Genomic DNA, 25,201 nt, shown 5'->3' on the forward strand with positions numbered 1-25,201 from the left:
GTCTTTAAAACTAGGGAGCATGTGATGTCCCTTGAGTCATTGTCTCCGTCTCTTTGACTGAGTGTTAAGTGTCTATAACAACCCAGTTGAACTCTGGAGAATGTCTGGAATAATTAACCGATGACTCAGAGCATGCAGAAGAAGGCAGAGTCCTTCAAAAGTCGTGAGGACATTTGGTTCAACTGGACATGCTCATTCATCACAGTCACCAGGATGGACCCAACCCAACGCTCTTCTGTCAATGTCTGTATGTCACCCTCCCTAACTCTAATCCCTTAAGTCAAATGTGAAATCTTGACTGTGTTTGGATTCTCAACTCCCCATGAGAAGAGAATTCGGGACGAGCTCACGAAAGGAGAAAGAATGGAAAGCCCTTTGTGGTCGGTTCTCTCGGACTTCCCGGGTTAGAAGCCTGGATGCTTCAGGCCGGGTGGAAAACAAAATGAGGAACGAACACATGTGAGTTACACAGTTTTTAAAACAAGAGCATGAGTTGTTTATTAGTACTTTGATCTGAGGTTGAAAGTAAATGCCATTAGAGGAAAACTGCTAAGTGGCTATGCGATTATCGCTACTGACAGAGTGCGAGAGGCTTCACCAGTTAGTGGAATAAGGACACTCGTGTTCAGAGGTTTCTGGGGTGCATACAACTTCCGGTTTGTTCATAAGTCTTCTGATTCCGGCACCGTGGGGTCCTCTGTAGGCTCAGTGGTGATCACTATCGGAATATTCTCAGAGATCCACCCCTTAGGAGTCCTGTTAAAGGACCGTCTGCCAGAAAGGGGATTGGCAAAGGCCATGAACCTGGAATCCGTTAGAAGGAGTAGCTCAAAATCTGGAACCTTGAATTTAACCATTTTTGATGCTTTTTCAAAACCTCCAAATGGGGTGGCAACTCTAGAGGAAATGGGAGAGAAAAAAAAGTAACTTAACTTTTAAATGCATTTACTGGAAAGTAGAACACAACTGAACTCAAAATTTTATGGACATAGTAGGCCACATCCTCAGTCTGATTTTCAGCTTTTGACCTCTGAGACAAACATTTCCATGTAAGGACCATGCCTTGATGATAAGACCGATGCTTGATAACAAACTGGTGTGAAGGGACTAATCTCACCTATTCTCTGTACCTGAAGATTGTCACCAACATTTCTTGCCTTTGGAGTCTTTGCTCACAATGTTGCCTGAATAAGATACTTCCTCCATGGGTCCACTCCACCTGCGTTTGGCTTGTGGCCTGCAAGCTCTAACCTCCCAACAACTATCCCAGCCCACCCTCCCTTCCTGGGCCAGATTCCAGTGGCCTGGGTTCTCTTACGTCAGCCAGTCAGGGCTTATTTTGTCATTCATCTGAGAATTCAACCAAGAACTTGATCATCACTCAGGTGCCCTGTGACAGTAAATGTCACAAGGCATAAATAATGGCGAAAGCTGTCAGGGGCAGGGTAGCATACACCTAGCCCCGGTTCCAAGCGCTTCTCAAACAACGTTGGTACAGGAGTCACCTGGGGCCTCGTTCAAGTGCAGATGCTCACTTGAACATCAGCCCAGGGTGCTCCTGAGAGCTGTGCCTCTGACCAGTTCCCGCGTGATGCCCGTGCCAGTCTGTGGCCCGCACTCTCAGTACCAGGGCTTTCCAGGACTGTCTCATTAAGTCCTCAGAGCAACCTTAGGAGTTGGTCCTACTAATATCCCTTCTGTGAAAGATGACACCGAGACACAAGCCTGTTACGTGACTTGCTCAAAGTCATCCACCTACTATGTTGTAGAACCGGGACTTAAACCCAGGCCCCCGGACTCACTGGAGTCATAGCCCTCTAACTAAGCCCTCGTGAGATCATTCTCAAGGAGTACTGGGCCTTCTGAACTCACTTTCTATATACAGTGGGTTTAGGAATGTCCACCCACTTGGGCTGTGTCTGAATAATGTCAAACCCTGTGGCTGCCCCACCCGTGATGCTGCCATCTGACTCTGACTCCACGCCCCACGTTTGGCCATTCGATCTAACAAAGAGCCTCCGTGACTCAGACTTGATCCCGTATACAAGTGAAAGCCATTGTGCCTGGATGCCCAAGATGTGCAGGACAATGTTCAGTCATTGCGGAAATGCACCACAATATATAAAATGGTTCGTTCACTTGCTGACACACTCATGTATTCATCCAACAAAAGAAGCGGTTGCTCAGGGTAGCTAGACACTCTGCTACATGCTAGGAATGCAAAGCAGTCTTCACTTCAGCGAGCTCACAGAGAAGTAAAGCATGAAACACCAACAAGAGGGAAAGACCAGCCTGACCAGGTGGTGGTGCAGTGGATAGAGCGTTGGACTGGGATGCAGAAGACCCAGGTTCAAGACCCCAAGCTCACCAGCTTGAGCGCGGGCTCATCTGGTTTGAGCAAAGCTCACCAGCTTGGACTCAAGGTCGTTGGCTCGAGCAAGGGGTTACTAGGTCTGCTGAAGGCCCATGGTCAAGGCATATATGAGAAAGCAATCAATAAACAGCTAAGGTGTTGCAACATGTAATGAAAAACTAATGATTGATGCTTCTCATCTCTCCGTTCCTGTCTGTCTGTCCCTATCTGTCCCTCTCTCTGACTCTCTCTCTGTCTCTGTAAAAAAAAAAAAAAAAAAAAAAAAAAAAAAAAAAAAAAAAGAACCAAGAGGGAAAGACCAGCCTGACCGGGCAGTGGCACAGTGGATAGAGCGTCGGACTGGGATGCGGAAGACCCAGGTTCGAGACCCCGAGATCTCCAACTTGAGTGCAGGCTCTTCTGGTTGGAGCAAAAGCTTACTGGCTTGAGCCCAAGGTCGCTGGCTCAAGCAAGGAATTACTAGGTCTGCTGAAGGCCCATGGTCAAGGCATATATGAGAAAGCAATCAATAAACAGCTAAGGTGTTGCAACATGCACTGTCTGTCCCTGTCTATCCCTCTCTCTGACTCTCTGTCTCTAAAAAAAAAAAAGAAAGAAAGAAAGAAAATTAAAACAACAAAGAACAGCTAAGGTGTTGTAACACAAAAGAGGGAAAGACCAGCATGTCGAGGAACCGGATAGATACTCTGAGGGAAGAAGACCCTGTGACAGCTGCCTGGGTTCAAAAGCACCAGTCTGCCTAGGTACTCAGGAAACACTCGCTCAGCTTGGAGCCTAGGATAAGGACCACAGCAAGGAGATCTGCAGGGCCCAGAGTAAGATGAAACTGCAGTAGCCCTTGTTCAAATGTGTTAAGAACAGCCAAGCAGGCCCTGGCTGGTTGGCTCGGTGGTAGAGCGTCGGCCTGGCGTGCGGAAGTCCCGGGTTTGATTCCCAGCCAGGGCACACAGGGGAGGTGCCCATCTGCTTCTCTATCCCTTCCCCTCTCCTTCCTCTCTGTCTCTCTCTTCCCCTCTGCAGCCGAGGCTCCATTGGAGCAAAGATGGCCCCGGGCGCTGGAGTGGCTCTGGTCGCAACAGAGCGATGCCCCAGAGGGGCAGAGCATCGCCCCCTGGTGGGCGTGCCAGGTGGATCCTGGTCGGGCGCATGCGGGGGTCTGTCTGACTGTCTCTCCCCGTTTCTAGCTTCAGAAAAATACAAAAAAAAAAAAAAAAAGAACAGCCAAGCAGACACAGCCCGGCATCAAGCCCAGCATGGCCCTCCTCAGCATGGGGCCGCCCCTTTGGCCAGGCTGCAGGTCAGCCCTGGGGGGTTTAAGAATACATGGCTTCCCCTGGACACCAGAGGCTGGCCTTTGTGTCAGGATTTAGGCTGAATCAGGTCTATTGATCGTATGTTTATGAAGTCCAGAAACGAATTGGACTCATGTTTATTTTTTTCTGCATTACATCAAAGAAAAAATGTGTCTCAGCCCCCCAAATCCAGTATTTAGATTTGGGTATTAAGGGTATTACTTTTTCTCTTTTTTTTGTCCAGTTCCATGCTGCATTTCCCTCCCAATTTGGGGGTCATTTTCTTCTCCCGTAAATGAAAACATTCCTTTCCGTCCCGTTCCCGGGTTCCCGCCCCCCTCCACAGACCCGGGGCAAGCTCGCTGTTTGGAAAGCCGTGTTTTCTTGTCTTTGGCACCCTCGAGGCTATATCCTGTTTGTCGGAATTTTTTATTGCTTTGGAGCCCACAATAAAGAAAGTCCAGTCACAGAGATGTGGCGTTCAAAGGGAAACTGCTGGTGGGGTAGCTCAGATCCCTGAAAACAGTTTCAAGTTCTAGTCAAACATGGTGAAGCAAAAACTTTCCATTTGGGAACAGTCTACCAAATTCAACCATACATCCCTGTTAATTCCCACAGAAATTCCCCAAACACAGGTCTGGCTTCACACGGTCTGTACACTTGACCATCGATGGAGCGAGTGAAAACCCTGTTCCACTCAGAATCACAATCTGTGAATGCTTTCTTGTTGATTTTGATTGATCAGGGGCGGAATTGCGTTTGTACTAATTCATAGTGCTGGACTTAGAACACACTCTAATGATTATTGAGTATTCTATCAGGGAATGTTGTGAAATGATTGCATAGAAATTAAAATAAGTTATTCACCTAAATATGTAGCATATGTAATATATATATTTAAAGGTACTTAATCGTATGATCATAGAATTCATTTTACGGATGAGGAAATGACCACAAGGAGCATGAAGTGACAGAGGCCACACAGCTTTCTGAAGCCGATCTAGAAATCTTGTTCCTCGTTAAATTTTCCTCATACGTTACATGGGTTTAATATCGTATTATTTAAACATAGTACAATATTTATTTTATTTTATTTTTTTTCATTTTTTCTGAAGCTGGAAATGGGGAGAGACAGTCAGACAGACTCCCGCATGCGCCCGACCGGGATCCACCCGGCACGCCCACCAGGGGCGACGCTCTGCCCACCAGGGGCGATAATCTGCCCATCCTGGGCGTCGCTATGTTGCGACCAGAGCCACTCTAGCGCCTGGGGCAGAGGCCACAGAGCCATCCCCAGCGCCCGGGCCATCTTTGCTCCAATGGAGCCTTGGCTGCGGGAGGGGAAGAGAGAGACAGAGAGGAAAGCGCTGCGGAGGGGTGGAGAAGCAAATGGGCGCTTCTCCTGTGTGCCCTGGCCGGGAATCGAACCCGGGTCCTCCGCATGCTAGGCCGACGCTCTACCGCTGAGCCAACCGGCCAGGGCCCATAGTACAATATTTAAATAGTGTATTTAAAATGAATACAAGAATACAACGTTGTATTAACTACGGGCTATTTTGAAATCATGATTAGATGTCATTATCTGCCATTATCCATGCTGAATGTGACTAAAAGACCGCTTCCTGCCTAATATACTTCATTAACAGTACCTAATAATTATGTTTAATAGTGTGGGGCCACCAAATAATATTTTACTCTTCACAAAGGACCTTGGGAATATTTGAAAACTATTTCTCTCTCTCTCTCTTTCTGCTGTTCTCATTTGTTTTTGTAAAGATGAAAAAAAAAACATGTATTAGAATAAAGTCTTTATATAATAATACTGCATTATTTAAGAACGAGAAGGAAAGCCCTGGCCAGTTGGCTCAGCAGTAGAGTGCTGGTCCAGCATGTAGAAGTACCGGGTTTGATTCCCGGACAGGGCACAGAGTGAGAAGTGCCCATCTGCTTCTCCACCCCTCCCTTTCCCCTTCTCTCTTTTCTCCTCCCACAGCCATGGCTTGAATCGATTGAGCAAGCTGGCCCTGGGTGCTGACGATGGCTCCATGGCCTCCACCTCAGGTGCTAAAATAGCTCGGTTGCCAAGCAACAAAGCAGCAGCCCCAGATGGGCAGAGCATCACCTGGTAGAGGGCTTGCCGGTCGGGGCATATGCAGGAATCTGCCTCTCTGCCTTCCTGCCTCTCACTTAATTTAAAAAAAAAGAAAAAGAAAAGAAAGAAAAAGAAAGTGAAGGAAAATTTGTACTTATTACTTTTTAAAAAAGAAAATGTGTAATCATGATGTGAGGAACTATGTTTCTGGTCAAAGTATCTTCTCATAATCTTGAATAGTTTGATACAATAAAACCAAATATGTTCCCAGCACCCCCCCCCCAGGCTTAGGGGTGTTCTATCAGGGTTCAGATCTCCGTGCTGTGACGCGAGAACCGGGCCAGAGCCCGCCGACTGTGTCACCCAGGAGAAGGGACATACCTGTTGAAGCTCCTGTAATCGGGCAGCTCCGCCCTTCCTTCGGGCTTGAACAGCTTAGGGTACAAAGCCTCTAGAAGCTCCGGGTTGCTGCTAATGGCCTGCTCCCAGGGTGACTGGTAGTACCTGGGGACAGTGGTGGTGTTGAATCTTTCGGGAGGAATTTCCTTCAGAGGCCCAGAATAGCCTTGGGAAAAACAGAGCAAGGGTGAGTCAACACGTAGCGCCTGAGAGGGGCTGAGATTCCACCTGACCTCTTACCGTGTGCAATTGCCACGCAGAACACATACATGAAGGACGCATCCTTTCTATGACTTCTCAGAAATGAGTGGTCTGAAAGTATGTCAGCCGTGCCGAAGAGCCCTTTGAAATGAGTTTTTCAAAGAAACCACTACCTTAGTATGTGTTTATTTGCTCAGGGTAACTATTCATTTAATTTTATTTTTTTTTAACTAGGTTCCTGACATTAATTTATCCCAGGGGCCTTCGCGATCACAATGCATGAATTTGAAAATGTGTATTGAGCATCTGCTGTGGTCCAGGCTTTCAGGAAATAACAGTGAAGACAGAACGTCCCTTGTCTGGGAGTTAATTTGTTGGAGGTGATGCTCAGGTCTCATCTGTCTTAAAGTGCTGAGTGGTTCATATGATGTTTAAGCTTCAAAATGGCGAAATAATTTGCATCCATGGCTTTTGTCAGGTCCTGGTCTTCTTCCTCTTTTTTTTTTTTACATTAATTAATTAATTTTTTGTATTTTTCTGAAGTGAGAAGCGGGGAGGGAAACAGACTCCCGCATGAGCCTGACTGGGATCTACCCGGCATGCCCACCAGGAGGTGATGCTCTGCCCATCTGGGGCGTTGCTCTGTTGCAACCGGAGCCATTCTAGCGCCTGAGGCAGAGGCCATGGAGCCGTCCTCAGCGCCTGGGCCAACCTTGCTCCAATGCAGCCTTAGGCCCGGTTCTTCTTAATCCCCAATATGTCTGTCCTGCGTTTGCTCTGTCCCTGAGGGTTCCTTTCCTATCTCCTCCACATCTGGTATCACCTCCACTTACACTCCCCTGGCAAGAACTTGCTATTTTCCCCAAGTGACGTTTAAGTATCACCCCAAGGCCTTGGCATAAAGTTCACACCAACTTCCACATGCAGTGAGTGACAGGCTTCGCGTCTTCCGGGCTTGGCCCTGCGCTCTCCATCCACACGACCACACTGCCTGACCATGATGGTCAGGTAGTCTCTCCCCACCAGCCAGACCCTGCACCCAGCCCACCCCCCAGGGGGGGCCTCCTGCTCCCCATTCCCCTGCGCTCTCCCCCGTCTCTGAGAGTTCCTGTTCCCTCCGTCAAACCATGCCTCGCCTCTCTTCCCCCTTGGCAGCCACCTCTGGGCAGTTCTTGGCCGCGGTAGGGTCATCTCCTTCTGCTGGCCTCCACCAGCAGTCCCTTTGTCAAGCCTCCTGGTCTAGGCTTGCCACTCGAATACTGGTGTCACTCACAGTCCCTGGTTTATACTACACATTCTTCCCAGAAGATTTTTTATTCCTGGTTCTGATGGCGACCCACTATTTCTGTTCAGATGAATTTCCCATCAGCACATTTCCAGCCTGTCCAGACCTAGGTGCAGCTGTGTCCTAACACATCCTGCTTCTATCCCGTATGGTTGCCTCAGCAAACGGTGGCGCTCTACCCTCGGATGCCTGAGACAGAAATGTATCCCAAACTCCCCCTCAGTCCCGCAACAAGGCCCTAAGTATCACCAACCACACTTCTTAAGAATGCCTAAAACAGTGGCTCTCAGATTTTCTGCTTCTGAATCACCTTGGGGACCTATTGGAAATGTTGACAGGCATCCCAATGTTGAGGGCTTTTCCTTCCGGGGATCCGGCTTCTGTTGACCTCATGGAGGACTCACAAATCTCATGCCCGTACTTTGCAAGGAGCAAACTGGGAAACTGTGCTCTAGAAAATTCCTTCTGTCCTCCACCTTTTTAATGATGACTTCCCTGGGTCAGGCCCTGCCCACCCCCTGCCTGGCCTCTCACAATGGCCTTCATGTTCACCCTTTAGTTCTCAACCACCACCACCCCAAACTCCAGATATCTTCCACACGGCTGTCCAAGTGACCTTGTAATGGGAAGGCTTGATCATGTCACTCACCTCTCCAGGACAAAAATCTAAACCACTCAGCATGACACCCATGTCCCCACCAGCCTGTCCTGCCTCACCTCCTGACAGTCCACTCTCACATTTTCTGCGTAGAACCGCAGATCCACTTGAAGCTGTCATCCCTTACCTTTCCTCCTTGTTCCATGAGCTCCCTGGTCCTGCTCTGGGCAACTCCAGCCACCTGCCAGTTCCTATGCAAGCCCTAGCTCGAGGGGGCCTCTTCTGCAAAGCCATTCCTGTCACCCTGGGGAGGTCACCTATCCTGCGTCTGTCCTTCGTACGGCATACATAACTCCATGATCCCTACTATCACCCTATGTTCCTTCTTCCTCTTCGAAAGCCGATCGGAGGTCAGGCATCCAGAACCTGGAAAATTGTCTAATTTCATATTTTTTTAAATTTCTTAAAAATCTCATTACCTTAACACAATCATTTTATTTTTTGTGTATTTCCCTCAGTTGGCCTTCACCCCTCCTAGACAAAATGATCACAGAACGGTACACTGGGTACCAGACCTGGTTTTAATCTCCACCAGTCGATACTGATGCCTAGCTATGCATCACCTTGGTTTCTGAGTGTGTGAAATGCAGGTTGTAAAACTACATTGTGGAGTCATCAGGATGTGAAGGTAGACACACACACACACACACATATCACAGCACGTCACGCATTGTGCTGTTTAATACAAATAGAATTCCCGCATAACTACAAAGTTCTTCACTGTGAAGGTAACAGTGGATGACCACCAAATACAATGGGCCATCTGAAAGAACAGGAGCCCACTGGCAATGCTTGGCATGACTCCTTTAGGTCTAAATCTTTACCCGGACCTTGAACTTTACCCACAGACAAACACAGGGTGGGCAAAAGCAGGCCTACAGTTTTTCATAGGGAAAATACAGTAATGAGTAAACAGAAATACAAGAATAAACACTAGGTTCTGTGTACGTACAACTGCCAACCCACTCAGTCCCTGTGTGTGCTGAGGCGAGTGAGGTTAGGTTACTCTGACAGCACACACAAAGGGACCTGTGTGACTCGAGTCAGACACTTAAATGCACAGCAGTGTTGTTGTTCTCTTGGTGAGGTGATGAGTTACCTGGTGCAATGCTTTCTGGATTTGGGGGGGTCCTCAGATCTGGGGTGTTGGGAGGGGTAAATGGAGCTTGCAGTGGGCCACCATCGTCCAAGAGGCTCTCGTCCAGTTTCCCATTCTGCATGGCGAGGTTGTGCTGTATTGGTCAAAAGTAAACTCTGGTGAAGCCTCCGAAATATTGGACACACCAGTAAGACAGACATCATATGGGCTAGCTTCCATGCATACATTTAGGATGTAAATACAATGTCGCAACATTGTTGCATGGGGCCTCAGTCATGGTTGTTGTTTGAGCTGCTGAATGAGAAATTTTACTTAAATCAATCTAAGGTTTGTTTTATGGTGGCAATTCACTTCACAACAATTAACTGAGTCTTACTGCACACCAGGTCCTGTGTCTAGGGATTTGTATCAATTATTTTATTCACTATTCACAATATCCCTATAAGGTGAATCCACTTAATTCTTAAGTCTTTACTCACCTATAAAGACTTTACACCTATGGCAGAAAAATAGACATTCAGACCAATGAACAGAATAGAAAGTCCAGAAATAAAACCACATATATATAGTCAAATAATTTTCGATAAAGGGGCCAACAACACACAATGGAGAAAAGAAAGCCTCTTCAACAAATGGTGCTGGGAAAACTGGAAAGCCACATGCAAAAGAGTGAAACTCGACTACAGTTTGTCCCCTTGTATTAAAATTAATTCAAAATGGATCAAAGACCTAAATATAAGACCTGAAACAATAAAGTACATAGAGGAAAACATAGGTACTAAACTCATGGACCTTGGTTTTAAAGAGCATTTTATGAATTTGACTCCAAAGGCAAGAAAAAGTCTTTACTCTGTATTATATAATACAGCATACTGGTAAAATATTTGGGTTAGTCATCATGACATTACTTTTTATTCATAGTTGGGATTTAATTAGACTCTTTAATATGTCTCATTTTAAAATTGAATCTGATATTTGAATAGTAGTCCTGTGTAACAAAAAAAAATGTTCCTTACATTTGTAGAAGGAAGACTTTGAGATTTCTAGAAAATAAAATGCTTGAAAGATGTTTGTCTTTTTCATTTTAGGTGAATTTGTTTATTATTATAACTTATAATTTATTCTATGGCAATAATAAAGCACTTTAACAGAGAAAATAGACAATGTAACAGGTTACATCCTCGGACATGTGACTAGACCTTAACTCTATAATAAAGCATGGTTTTACTTATATATGGGAAATATGTGTGTGTATTTTTTTAAATAAGCCAATCTATGTATATAAGAAGTATATAAAGTCAAATTATCTTTTAAACTTAGAAAGAAAAATTTAGCAAATAAAGATCAACCTGCACTTTTTTCTGTGTGACATAAGCAGAAAATTTTTTTTTTTACTACTTTACATTCCCACCAACAGTGGATGAGGGTTCCTTTTTCTCCACAGCCTCTCCAACACTTGCTATTACCTGTCTTGTTGATAATAGCTAATCTAACAGGTGTGAGGTGGTATCTCATTGTAGTTTTGATTTGCATTTCTCTAATAACTAATGAAAATGAGCATATTTTCATATATCTGTTGGCTATTTGTCTTTCTTCCTGGGAGAAGTGTCTGTTCATGTCCTCTTTCCATTTTTTTATTGGATTGTTTGCTTGTTTGTTGTTGAGTTTTATGAGTTCTTTGTATATTTTGGATATTAGGCCCTTATCTGAGCTGTTGTTTGAAAATATCATTTCCCATTTAGTTGGCTGTCTGTTTATTTTGTTGTCAGTTTCTCTTGCTGATCAAAAACTTCTTAGTCTGATGTAGTCCCATTCATTTATCTTTGCCTTCATTTTTCTTGCCTTTGGAGTCAAATTCATAAAATGCTCTTTAAAACCAAGGTCCATGAGTTTAGTACCTATGTTTTCCTCTATGTACTTTATTGTTTCAGGTCTTATATTTAGGTCTTTGATCCATTTTGAATTAATTTTAATACAAGGGGACAAACTGTAGTCGAGTTTCACTCTTTTGCATGTGGCTTTCCAGTTTTCCCAGCACCATTTGTTGAAGAGGCTTTCTTTTCTCCATTGTGTGTTGTTGGCCCCTTTATCGAAAATTATTTGACTATATATATGTGGTTTTATTTCTGGACTTTCTATTCTGTTCATTGGTCTGAATGTCTATTTTTCTGCCAATACCATGCTGTTTTGATTGTCGTGGCTCTATAATATAATTTGAAGTCAGGTATTATAATGCCCCCAGCTTTGTTCTATTTCCTTAGCATTGTTTTGGCTATTCAGGGTTTTTTATAGTTCCATATAAATCTGATGATTTTTTGTTCAATTTCTTTAAAAAATGTCATTGGAATTTTGATGGGAATTGCATTAAATTTATATATTGCTTTGGGTAATATGGTAATTTTGATTATATTTATTTTTCCTATCAAAGAACAAGGAATATTTTTCCATTTCATTGTATCTTTTTTGATTTCCCTTAAGAATGCTTTGTAGTTTTCATTAAGTAGGTCCTTTACATTCTTTGTTATGCTTATTCCTAGGTATTTTGTTGTTGTTGCAATCGTGAAGGGGATTATTTTTTTTAGTTTGTTTTCTAATGTTTTGTTGTTGGCATATAGAAAGGCAATGGACTTTTGTATATATATTAATTTTGTATCCTGAGACCTTACTGTATTGGTTTATTGTTTCTAGTAATCTTTTTGTGAAATCTTTGGGGTTTTCGATGTATAGGATCATATCATCTGCAAAAAGTGATACCTTTACTTCTTCTTTTCTGATATGGATGCCTTTTATTTCTTTATCTTGTCTGATTGCTCTGGCTAGAACTTCTAGCATCACGTTAAATAAGAGTGGAGAGAATGGACAACCCTGTCTTGTTCCTGATTTAAGGGGGAAAGTCCTCAGTTTTATGCCATTTAATATGTTAGCAGCAGAAAATATTTTAAGGCCTTTTATTTTTATATTTATAAGGTGATAGAGCATGGATTGGGAACCTTTTTGGCTGAGAGAGCCATAAATGCCACATATTTTATTTTATTTATTTTTAAAATTTTTTAAAGATTTTATTTATTCATTATAGAGAGGGGAGAGAGGAGCAAGAAGCATCAACTCCCATATGTGCCTTGACCAGACAAGCACAGGGTTTTGAACCAGCAACCTCAGCATTTCCAGGTTGACGCTTTATCCACTGTGCCACCACAGATCAGGCCAAACACCACATATTTTAAAATGTAATTCCGTGAGAGTCATATAATGACCTGTGTACGTTACACATTATCCAATAAAAATTTGGTGTTGTCCCGGAGGACAGCTGTGATTGGCTACAGCCACCGGCAACCATGAACATGAGCGGTAGGAAATGAATGGATTGTAATACATGAGAATGTTTTATATTTTTAACGTTATTATTTTTATTAAAGATTTGTCTACGAGCCAGATGCAGCCATCGAAAGAGCCACATCTGGCTCGTGAGCCATAGGTTCCCGACCCCTGGTATAGAGTGAAGTATAATTTGACATTTTAATACTTATTTATAGCTTTATAGAAACATAAAGATAAAAGACTATGTTGTCCTAAAAACCTAACTACTTACCATAATTCAAAGCCATAAGTTAAGGGCCTCAACTGAGGGGTTCTATAAACATAGTCAAAGTTGTTTTGTTATTTCCCCAACAAAATGAATACATAGAACCCTGAGCATATTTAGTTTGGTCTTAGTTCAGAATAACAGTTTAGAGTATAACTTCCTATTTCCCAATAGCATTTAAGATTTCTAGGGATGTCACAAAGTCCCTGCTTACTCAATAGATAAGTGACCTTAACAGGACAGTGTGGGTTCTCTTGCTCCATATCCTTTTGTCGTGACTTAGAGAATTTTAATGATCACGAACCTCTTATCTTATCTTCCCTCAAATGCTTACTTTCTTCACCTGTTCCCCTTCTCGCCTTTTTGTGTGGGAAGCTGAATCGTTCACCACCCAGAGCTTTAAAACCTGCCCACGCTCAAGTGATGGGTCCTCACCTCTTTGTAGGGAAGCTGTGGCCTGTTGTGACTATGTGGGTCAGAGAAGGTTTCTGTGGCTTGAATCGGCTGGTTCCTGGGCAGCAGGATTACGCCCCCCACCCTGCCCCATCGGCACTTATATTTTCTATTTTTAAAATGATACTTAATAGTTTGAGCCAATGGCATTGATCACCAGGGAGTTTGCTTGTTTGTTTATTAGCTTCTAATTTTGGAAACCTTTTGTCCCAAGAGTTTTTTTTCCCTTGCTGGTTCTGTGGTTCATGAGGCACCAGAGGTCCCTGCATGACCCGAGTCCGTGCTTCAGGGGACCATGTGTGTCTGCAGGTCCTAGGCTCCCCTGGGGGCGAGGGTGTCCTCAGATAAACAAAATGCTCCTACTTGCTCTGTGGAGTGCCGTGTGCCCTGAGAGGGTTTCCACCCCCAACGTTCAGGGGCGATAAGACAGCGTTAACTCCCAGTACCAGGACCTCTGCTCCCCACCCAGCTCCCAGCAGAACAAAGAGTTTCCCCTGCCAAGTCCACAAGCTCACGGTGTCCCTGTGGAACTAGAGAGATAACCCAATCATACACAATGTTTCTTTTGTTTACCCACCAAAGCCACTCAGTCATGAAACAAAAGAAATCTATCAGGATCAACAGAGAGAGAGAACAGACGTAGGCTACTGGTTTGTGGACCCTGTTGTCCGTATCTATTTAGAAATGCTGCCCGTTTATCTAGAGACCAGATCAAGGTTTACCTACATCGATCTGCGCTTTCGTCTCATACTGGTAGTTTTCGAACGTGTACTTGTCAGACCGTCTCTGCCGCATCTTGAACAGCCGGGCACCGCGGTTACTGAGGTGGGACAGTTCTTCCAACATGATGTCCCTGGGGATGCTGATCTTTTTGCCCAGGTCCATGCTGTCCATGTCTGGAAAACGACATTGATGTGCATGAGAACCCCAAGGTAGAGCATTTAGTTGCTTGGCTAAATTTCACCGCTGGTGGCCTGCTCTGTGCAGGTGTGGTGGCAGGGACAGGGACCCTTCCCTCAGGCTGCCGGGGACGGGGTCCTGGCTTCACTACTTTCTAACCATGTGACCATAAAGAGATATGTTCCTTGTGGTTTCTACACCTCAGCACCCTCATCTCTAAGATGGGGCTCGTAGGAATAAGACCTACCACACAGGGTCGAAAGAAAATGCTTGGTATAAAGAATTGGCGAGTACGGGGCACAGAGGAAGAGAGAATGAACGTGAGCTCCCGTTTCCAGCAGGAGACTTTCATCTTTCCACCCCAAGTGCGTTTTCAAACAGCACGGCTTAGAGGTCCCTTCCTGAGCTCCGGGTCGCTCCCCCTCTTTCATGCATCTGCCTGGCTGTCCCTGTCACTAGAACGCCCACCCTCCAGCCCATGTCACCCCTTCTCTACTGCCTTCTGCACCCAGCACCGTGGAGCCGGACCGGCTGGGAGCAGGTGATGAGGGCCGAGGAAACGATCCTTCCCCACCCAGCATCAGAGCCTCTTCGCAAACCCCTAATGTCTAATGGCTCTGCTTGCAGTCTCTCGTGCCTTTGGTTTATTCCCACGGTGCCGAATCGCAGGGACTCAGTTCCGTTTTACTTATTCTGTGGTTTGAATTTTCTTTGTGTTCTCATCTTTGTTGTCCCCATGATTCAATAGAGTGGAACCCCTCTAGAAATCAGAAAGATAACAGGAAACTCTCCGAACCTTTGGAAACTAAGTAACAACACTTCTGAGTAATCAATGGGTCAACAAGGGCATCTTAGGAGAAGTAAAATAGTTCATTGAGCCTAATTAATGCAAAAGAGAGTAGAGCCTATCAAAATGTTCGGGACATTGTTCACACAGTACACAAGGGACAGGCATAGCACGAAAGGTGTACGTACATAAAAAAACAAACAAAAAGTGGAACAGTCTCAAACCAATAATCTAAGCTACTACCTCAAAAATGGAGAAAAATAAGAGCCAAATGAACCCAAATCAAGCTGAAGCAAGGAATAAGAAAGATAAGAGCAGGAACTAACAACAGAAAACCAGTAGACATGGAGTTGGTCTGTGAAAAGAGCAATAAAATGGACGATTTTCTAGCTACACTAACACAGAAAAATAGAAACCCGGAAGACACAGATTACCCATATCAGGAACCAAAACAGGTTATCACTACAGACACTGCAGACAGCAAATGGTTGGTAAGAGACTACTTCACACAACTGCACAGACATGGACAGAAATTTGAAAATAGGAGAAAACTGACTCCGTCCTTGAAAAACACCAAGTACTACATCTCACTCAATGTGAAGCAGACAATCTAATTACTTCTATATCCACAAGGCCACTGAATTTATAAATTCAACCTGTCTCTCAAAAAAGCATTCTTCAGAGTTGGATGGAGTCACTGGAAAATTCTACCATTTCAGGAAGAATTGTCACCAATGCTTCACAATCTTTGCCTGAAAACAGAAGAACAGGGAACACGTCCCCATTTCTCATGAAGCTAACACGACCCTGACACCAAAACCGAACGAGGGTAACACACAGAAAGCTGTGGACCGATACCCCTCACGCACATAGAAGCAAAAGATCTTCACAGAATGTTAGGGAACACAGTTCAACCATACATAAAAATAATTCTACCCCCTGAGCAAGGAGGGGTTTATTCCAGGGAAACGACACTGGTTCAATATTCGAAAACCAATGGATCGGACCCCCCATCAAGATAACAGGCTACAGAAGAGTCACGTGGCTGTACCACGGGATCTAGGGCTGGACGTCTTGTTAAAGTGGACACCGAAAGCACAGTCGACAAAAGAATAAACTAATAAGTTGGACTTTATCAAAATTCAAAGCTTTAATTCTGAGAAAGAGTATGTCAATGTCAAGAGGATGAAAAGACAAGCTACCCAGTGGGAAACCCTCTTTGAGAAACACATATTGGACAATAGGCTAGGCCAGTGGTCGGCAAACTCAGTAATGAACAGAGCCAAATATCAACAGTACAACGACTGAAATTTCTTTTGAGAGCCAAATTTTTTAAATTTAAACTCTATAGGTAGGTATAGTTTTATTAACTTAATTAGGGTACTCCTAAGCTGGCCTTTGCTAAAAACATCCTCAATCTGATTAAGCCACATGTGGCTCACGAGCCGTGGCTTGCCGACCTCTGGCTAGACTATATAAAGAACTCTCCGAACTCACCAGTGGGGAAAAAAAGCAAACAATGCCATTAGAGCGTGGAAGAGACATGTCACTGAGAAAGACACACAGATGGCAAATAAGCGCATGAAAAGATAATCAAAAATCACTATTCAAACTAAAATGAAGACTTGCACTGAGCTATCACTGTATATTAATGGCTGAAATGAGTCCTAGTGACAGCATCTGATGCCGGGGACGGTGTGAAGGAACTGCATCCCTCACACGCCGCTCTGGGAATGGAAAATGGCCCAGCCACTTGGCAAAACAGTTCAGCAGGCTCTGTTTCAACCAAACACAGAACTAGCAGCATTACTGGCTTTTCTCCTAGTGAAGTGAAACTTATGTTCACACAGAAACCTACATACAAATGTTCACAGCCACTTCATTTCTTAACAATAATAAAAACCCAGAAAGTAGCCAGATGTACTCCAGTAGGTAAATGGTTAAAAAAAAAAACCAAAACACTGGCCCGTCCACAGCAGGATACACAGCCATAAAAAGGACAAACTCTGACGCCTGCAACACCTGGATGTGTCTACAGAGAGTTACACTGGGTGCAGAAAGCCAGACTCGAAGGTGACATGCTGCGTGATTCCATTTATATAGCGTTCTTGAGATGAAAAAGATGTGTGTGTTATATATATACTCTCTCTCTCTCTCTCTCTCTCACACACACACACACACACACAGAGTAGTGAGTGGCAGGAGTCTCTTGACTATCTCAAAGTCTATATTCTGGTTGGGGTCCTGTGTATTTGTTTATGAGATATAATCATTGGGGGGAAAGGTCCATGGGTATTATTTCTTACATTTGCCTGTGAAACTACAATTATCTTAAAATGCAATAATTATCTTAATGAAGAGCTATCAAACCATGAAAAGACATGAGTGACCTTTCAATGTCCACTGCTCAGTGAGAGAAGCCAGTCTGGAAAGATTTCACACTCCCCAATGTCCACGGGTAAAAATGTTCAGGGATTCTGTAAGCCGGTACTTAAACTCTATGAACGCAGCCATTATTAAGATCAAATTATGTAAAGTTAACAACTAGATAAATTATAGTAACAACAAAGCAAAAAAATACTTTCTAAATCATTGACTACTTTTTGCTATTATCTGTGTTCTTTTTGTGTGTATGGGTATGTGAGTGTGTGAGAGATAGAAACAGAGAGAGGGAGAGACAAGAAGGGCAGGAGATGAGAAGCATCAATTTGTAGTTGCGTCACTTTAGTTGTTCATTGCTTGCTTCTCATATGTGCTGAGATGGGGGTGCGGAGGCTCCAGCTGACCCTTTGCTCAAGCTAGTGGGCCTGTGCTCAAGCCAGCAACCTCAGGGTTTTGAACCTGGGATCTCAGAATCCCAGGTCAACACTTTATTCACTGCTCCAATCCCAAGTCGAGCTATTATCTGTGTTCTTGATGTTCTTTATAGCTAATGTGTCTGTTTAGCGGAAACTAGATAATGTCCTATTCCTGCACATCCACCTCTCTTCTCAAGTCTGCATGCAGCAGCTCTTTGAAATTGGCCATGGTGGGAGTATTTCTACCACAGAAATTAGCCATCTCTACAAAACAAAGCATCCCCTACCCCAAAGGACCAGTGGTCAACTGTTTACTATCATATTAGTAAACACAGGCATATGTTAAGTCAACATAGTTTGCACAAATAGCAAAAGACATAAAATAAATTCTCCAAGGCTTTCTTCCCTTCCCTTCCAATGGTGACACCTGTGATGTAACCAGAGCAGGAGTCCCAGACCCTCTGCAAGGGGAGAAGCTAACATATGGACACTCTCATTACTTAAACCTCCAGAGTGAAGAAGGCTGTCAGCCGGGCACCCGGAGTCCAAGTTCAGCTGTTCCCTGCCCTTTCCTGCAAACGCCCTGCGCAGGATCTCGGCCGTGTATGTGAGCCGGATGCCTGATAAATGATATAACTCATGCAGCATATGCATCCTTGAGGGTTGTCTTTGTTGCATTAGATCATCTCTTGAAAATAAGATTGCCAGGCATTCTTTCCTATTGCTGTCATTGATCCTGACCCAGAACTTCCCCTGTATTCTTCTAATCATTTCACAGGACTGCACCTATGATATCTTGCTTCTCTTCCAAAGATATCAGGGATTCTCTTTGAATAGATATTTAACTATAAAAAGGTATCGACCTACACCTTGAGGGTCTTGACCAAAATCAAATTAATTTCCATTAAAAAACACCCCACAATCTTTAATCCGCTAGAAATATTAAATAATTATTACCGATATTCCTTCTCCGTCGTATCCTCAAAGGTACAATATTTTTGTAGTTAAACCAAGATTTTAAAATCTTGCATTCAAAGTTCACGTAACTCGATTTCTGAGTATCCCTTCCTTCCACGTTGCATACGGGGGAGCCCCACGGCTGTAAAGATGGAAAACCGAATGGAAAAAACCCACATGTTCTTGGGAGAACGTCAGTCACCATTAAAAATGGGATCAGTTCCTGTTTCAGATCTTACTTCCTTCAATGACTAGTCCGATGCTTAGACACTAGGCTTACATCCCTCCGGAAGGAAACTTAAGTAAAATTTGCATAGATTCACATTCTGAAACTAAGTCAACCCATGTTTCCGTGTGCCCGAGTCGTTCTGTATTTTTAATCTGAAACATTGATCTTCCCAAAGTGACACAGGTTGTTTTAGGCCAGTGAAGCCAGTTCACACTTTGTAAAGATGCCTGTTTACAAACGATGGATGTGGTAAGACGAAAGATCTTTTAAAACTACTCCCCCATGGGCCCCCCGGCAGCTGCAATTCGGGCAGAATGGGCAAAACCAGAACCAGCTGCCGGTGGCCTCGTGACTTCATTTTATAGTCTGACAGAGGCTGAGAGGCTCTGCCTCTCCCCACCCGCCAGCACAGGACTGTCCACAAACGACTGGCCCAGGCAGACGGAATACGAATTCAAGAAACACACATCGTGGCATAATACAACATAGCATATAAAAGGTAAGTAACAGTGCACACTGGGGCTTTGCTAAATCATGCCGAAAACACGATCAATGATAAAAAGTGTATTCATAATTCTTTTCCTACAGTAAAAAAAAAAATTGATATTGCAATCCATCTGGGATTTTTTTTTTCTTCTTTTAGACTTCTTCACTTTGAGGTCTCAGGCTATTTGATAAAGTTCTCAAAAATGTACTGTGAATTAAAAAACACTGTCATTTAATGGCTGTGTAACTCTATAAACATTTGAGAAAGGAGATGACAGGTGGCCTGACTGACACGAACTGATGAGACAGAATCATTTAGGATGGGTTATAGGATGTACACCTAGACCTACAAGTGACCAAGCCAACAAAGACCTTGGGATGATGGAACCATGTGGCTAGACTTACACACGGTCCTTTCAAGTGTGGCGTAAACTGGAATTAAGCCAAGTTCGCTGCTGCTCCTTTCCGGGGCCTTACTCGAGGGCCAGCGTCTAAGGCATGCCTAGGACATTGGTGAGTTCACAAGGTATTATTGCACACCAATTTTCCAAATAAAACACCATTTCTTTTTCTTCTCCTTCTCCTTCTCCTTCTCCTTCTTTTTTCTTTTAAGGATTAAGAGAAATTTTAAACTGAAGGAAAACTAACAATGTTGTACACTAAAGCATCAGGTTAAATTCTCTTTCTGCCTCCCTGTTTGATTGGTGGGATTCAAGGCCCTCCCAGCGTCCTTATTTTTATATTGATGACTTGATTCATGACTGTGTAAGGTAGGCTTAGCCAGGAAAAGGGTCTTCACCTCATCTTTCATCTGAAATTCAAGATTTTTATCCTTGTCCTTTTCAACGAGCCCTCATCACGTACACCGATGTCATCACTGCCTTTGTTATTGTTGGCAACACCAGCACACTGGCGTTTGACTTCGGCACATCGCTGAGTAAAAACAGAAGGATAGAATCTGAGGATCAGGACTGTGGGCACACCCAGCCTCCTCCTGGGCGGCGAGGAATTCGAGGTGTGATCCGGACCCGGGGCTCCTGCTACCATACCCACCACCGCCCTCCACCTAGAATCTGGGCTTCCTATTTGCACAAAGCTAACCCTTTTCCTTAACTCACAAACACCATCTGCCCGGTCCTCTTCTGGGTGCTGGGATAAAGCCCTTCACCAGTCACGAGGGGGAGGGGAAAACATACTCAAACAAACAAACAAAAGAAACAAACAATGAAACACACAACGCCCCCACAGAGCTCAGGTGAGGAAACTGAAGGGTGATGGAAACATCTTTAGAGACCCCGGGGTCCTCCGGATCTTGGAAGCTCTCCTGCTGAACGGTCAGTGATACCTGTGCCTGCAATAAGGGACAGCACAGTCCTGCAGTCCTGCTTTTCTCGTGGGTATTTCCTCTCCAGGTCCCACCCCTCTGCTTCTGAACAAATACTGGGTATTTGCAGCACCTCTCCTGCCACTGTATTCCCCCTTCTCCTTCTCTCCCTTGCCCCCTGCTGTCTCTAAGTCTCAGAGTTCCTGAGAGAGGAGGACAGTATGGAGAACAAACAGGTCCCACTCGTGTAAAGAGCCACCTCCCCAGCCCCCACAACTCATTCGTGCACAGAGAATGGTTAGACATTCTGTGTTTCTGTCTTTTAAAGGAGCACAGAAACCAGCTGGCGGCTCTGACCCTTCCGCACAGCACGCAGAGATGTGGCACAACAGGAACCCAGGACGGCGCTCACCATCAGTTCTGCTTCTCCTAAGGCAGGTGCCTGGTCACGATGCCGTGATACCAAAGCGGAGGGGGCGTCAATCCACACGCACCACCTTAGTGCCAGGGGACCCCTTGTCTTAGTTATTTGTGGGGACTGTGGTGTGTTTGCTTCTGGGACCCAACGTGACACCAAACGTATTGGGTCCATCATGAGTAAGGATTTGGGGTGGGGTTAGTTGAGGCGAGGAGTGTCCATTTTTACCCAGTTCCATCTATCCGGTTTCGTTCAGGTGTTTCGGTCCATATGGTGAGGCTTTCTCAGTAATTCTTTGAGGGTATTTCTCCTTAAGGTGGGATGAGTGCTGTGATGTAAAACTCTCATTTTTGATTCGGGTCTCTCTCTACGGATTGACCCCACGGGCTCCCCCAGCCGTGGTGCCCCCACTACCGGGGCTGGACTGAAACCATCTCAGGTTTCAAGGACGGCTCGGTAGGCTGTCTCCTCATCACATGACACTCCCCTGCAAGGCTACATGTTTGTTTGTTATTTTGAAACGGGACATAAAAATGTAGTTACCCTACTACGAAAAAAATAAGTAAGTCCTGATACACATGAGAAGAACGGCTTTGGAAACATCCTTCCCTGGTTGTTCCGATAAAGGATAATCCTGTCCCAATTTTTCCGAAGGGATCCGATAATTAAGACTGAAACAGTTGGATGCTCGATCTTAAACCTTCTAGATTTTTACTGTGGTGACGTGTTGGGAAGTCCTCAGGACTGTGCTCAGGGGGGTCTCTCTGTCCCCTGCCAGGCCTCATTTCTGCAGCCTTAGAGAAACACTAGTCCCCTAGGCTCCGGGTCCCTACACACCGAGTCCTATGAGAGATAGAGATGTCCCCTAGAACAGTGGTCCCCAACCTTTTTTGGGCCATGGACCGGTTTAATGTCAGAAAATATTTTCACGGACCAGCCTTTAGGGTGGGATGGATAAATGTATCACGTGACCGAGACAAGCGTCGAGAGTGAGTCTTAGACAGATGTAACAGAGGAAATCTGGTCATTTTTTAAAAATAAAACATTGTTCAGACTTAAATATAAATAAAACAGAAATAATGTTATTCTTCCTCTGCGGACCAGTATCAAATGGCCCACAGACCAGTACCGGTCCGCGGCCCGGGGGCTGGGGACCACTGCCCTAGACGATGTCAGAGGAAGCGGGAGGGGGATGGATGATTGAAGCTGCTTCATCAAGTGTGGCAGCTATTTCCCATCTGTGATGGTCCCTGTGCTATCTGGGATCCCTGAGCTCCGGACTAAGGCCAACCATATGACTCCACTTACGGGGCCAGGACTCGGGCCTTGACCGGGAGGGGGGCTTCCAGGGACTGGCCGTAGCCAGGACCTGCTGGTGCCGACAGGATCATTAAAGGTTTTCTTTCTCCTCCAAGATATAATTGTGTCGTGTTACATTTCAGAAACAAAAGTTATGCTATATTTAAAAATTAAAGATACTCAGGCCCCTTAAACTGGGAATTCACTACATGGCTCAACGGATTTATGATTCTGATGCAACGAGAAACTGACAACTTATCTCAGGTCTGGTTTTAAAGTAAATAATTCAGTCTCTAAACCCAAGTGGCCATCTGATTTTTTTTTTTTTTTTTTGCCATGGGGTCAGGAAAACTATAAGAACAATTTCAAGTAAGCTACCTGAAGCAGGAAATACATAGAACTATGTCATTTTTAAAGAAGCGTGTATTTTTGAGACTCTGGACTGATTTCAGGTCTGGAATCTGATGAAGAGTTATTCTCATTTAAGCTCCTCTGACATCATCACAAAACACGGGAACCGCATTGCGTCCTGCGTGCTGGTGGCGTCTTGCAGAAAACAGAAACGTTAAAAACGCAGGGCCCATCAGATTTGACTGCCCCGTGTGGGGAGCATCAAACACCGTCTCCTAGGGGCTCTAGTCCACTTTCTTCAGGGGAGGGGAGGTGAAAACTCTGTCCTACCCTGTCTCCGCTGCCACCTCCAGGTCTCACACCCCTGCGTCTCAGTGTGGTTCAGGTGAAAGGTCACATTCCTCGTCCTCCGACAGGAAGTACAAAAGCATCCCGAGAACACCGGAGATCTGGCGGGGACGGCTCAAAGCAGCCCTTCGCGGGATCTGGATACTCTACTTATCCTTGGCTGGTGACCAGATATGAACTTTCTTTCTAACCACAGCACCATAGGCAGAGCATCGCTTTCTGGGGGCTATATGCTGGAACTTACAGAAAAGGGGAACCCGGACGATCGCCTCACATCTCATTTAAATTGGAAACGTTTTTGAACCATACACTTGCAGACTATAAGAACTTTATATCTGTCCCAGAAATTAGGAATGAAAGATTTCCACCCAAAATATCTTGGTAAATTAAGTACTTGGTAGGATGACCAGTGTCCGGGTTAGAGAAATTATACAATGAATATGAATTTGAACCTAACAGGTTTTGTAAAAAAAAAAAAAAAAATGTTAGAATCTTAGTTTGAATGAATGACTTACGTAATATAAGGGTAAATGAATCAAGATTGCCAGGTTGGCTGAACAATGAAACCTGTCCATAGAGGGAAAAGCAGAGTTGAGGGTGACAGTCACTTCTATTGAGCAAGGCCAGCCCTGCAGAATGTACATCAGCTGTCTTCAGAGCAGTTGTTCATCTGAAAATAGCTTCCAGATGAGAAAGGGTGATGACAAAAGGGTTAGTTACCATAGGCTTCTACACACACACACACACACACACACACACACACCCAGAGCATCAGGTCTGTCTGTCATGACTGAACACCGAGACTTTGAGGGACGCCAACTAGAGACCAGCAAACACGCTCAGAAAGGACCCACGTTAGTGCTGAGTGACCATTCATGCGACAGAGGGGTTTTGATTGGTACCATGTCCATGGATTTCCTTCATGATAGCCGAGGCTTGTTGCTTCCTCTGCTTCACCATGGTGCTGTGTGACAACATGGCTTTGTGTCCCCTGTAAAAAAGCAAACAAACAAACAGACATGGCTGAAGCGCTGTGAGGAGGACGTCATGGAGAGTGTGTCTACCATCACCCTTGTTGAAAGAGAGCATCTTTGTTCTATAGGAAGACTTTACTATGGCCTCCTACTGAGAGGCTCTCAGATGCACTCCTGGTGTGGTGACAGGGCCTGCTATTCACGGGTGGGTGGCTTCCCCGTGAACAGGGGCGACAGTCACCCGTCTCAGGCTGGGTCTTATCTACACACCAGTACAATGACCATCAGACAATGAGAAACAGCAAAGGAGCTGGCCTCTGTCCCCTCCCCCTATTCTCTTCCCATCTATTTTCATCTGTCATTGTTTCCGGACCGGCTCCTGCGTGTCCCAGCATCCCCGGGACATCACTTCCAGCAGACTGTAAGCACAGAGACAGGACACTAGCTTCATTGAACCAGAACGCTTTGGTGAGGGTACATTTTAAAATTGGCATCAACAGCTGTCCTTTTTAAAGCAAAGAATGCCCATTGGTGAGTCACGTCCCTGAACCCCCTCGGACAAGTGAGCAAAAAAACCTGTTAGAAAATGACACACTCACCTTGTTCCCCAACGGTGCTTCCCGGCAGGGCGCGCCCGGATTCGTGGAGGAGAGGCTGGGCGGAGGGATCCGCGCGTGGCACTCGGGCTGATGGATTTTATCCTCTAGCCTGAGAAGGCATGGTCCCTCGCTCTGGCTCCAACGGGGACTGAACCTTCTGAAGAGACCGGCATGCAGCTGACATCAACCGACTATATATAGCACCGCATACTTCAGCTACTCATATCTTCCTGGCGGCCGGGAGGGCCGGAGAGAGATTAGGCTGTGTCCATTGTGTCTCTGGTCTGCGGGACCG

The 25,201-nt window shown here is 44.9% G+C and overlaps 1 protein-coding gene across 1 annotated transcript; it reads right to left on the reverse strand.

The window, feature by feature from the left end:
- Nucleotides 1–460: 460 nt before the first annotated feature.
- Nucleotides 461–25,098, reverse strand: MYOZ2 (myozenin 2). Its single transcript, XM_066253483.1, has 6 exons — nucleotides 24,907–25,098; nucleotides 24,236–24,324; nucleotides 14,163–14,332; nucleotides 9,401–9,533; nucleotides 6,140–6,323; nucleotides 461–897 (listed from the first exon to the last, which is right to left on the reverse strand). The coding sequence occupies exons 2-6, from the start codon at nucleotides 24,309–24,311 to the stop codon at nucleotides 663–665; spliced, it is 798 nt and encodes a 265-aa protein (XP_066109580.1). The 5' UTR covers nucleotides 24,312–24,324; nucleotides 24,907–25,098; the 3' UTR covers nucleotides 461–662.
- Between the last annotated feature and the right edge of the window lie 103 nt (nucleotides 25,099–25,201).

The sequence above is a fragment of the Saccopteryx bilineata genome, chromosome 1, assembly GCF_036850765.1.
Source record: "Saccopteryx bilineata isolate mSacBil1 chromosome 1, mSacBil1_pri_phased_curated, whole genome shotgun sequence".
NCBI lineage: Eukaryota > Metazoa > Chordata > Mammalia > Chiroptera > Emballonuridae > Saccopteryx > Saccopteryx bilineata.

Excerpts from the sequence above, each read along its gene's own strand:
- MYOZ2 (XM_066253483.1), bottom strand. The coding sequence starts at position 24,311 with ATGTTGTCACACAGCACCATGGTGAAGCAGAGGAAGCAACAAGCCTCG. Across the intron at positions 14,333-24,235 it reads GAAGGAAATCCATGGACATG|ACATGGACAGCATGGACCTG; the intron begins GTACCAATCAAA and ends GTCGTTTTCCAG. Across the intron at positions 6,324-9,400 it reads TCCAGAAAGCATTGCACCAG|GCTATTCTGGGCCTCTGAAG; the intron begins GTAACTCATCAC and ends GTTTTTCCCAAG.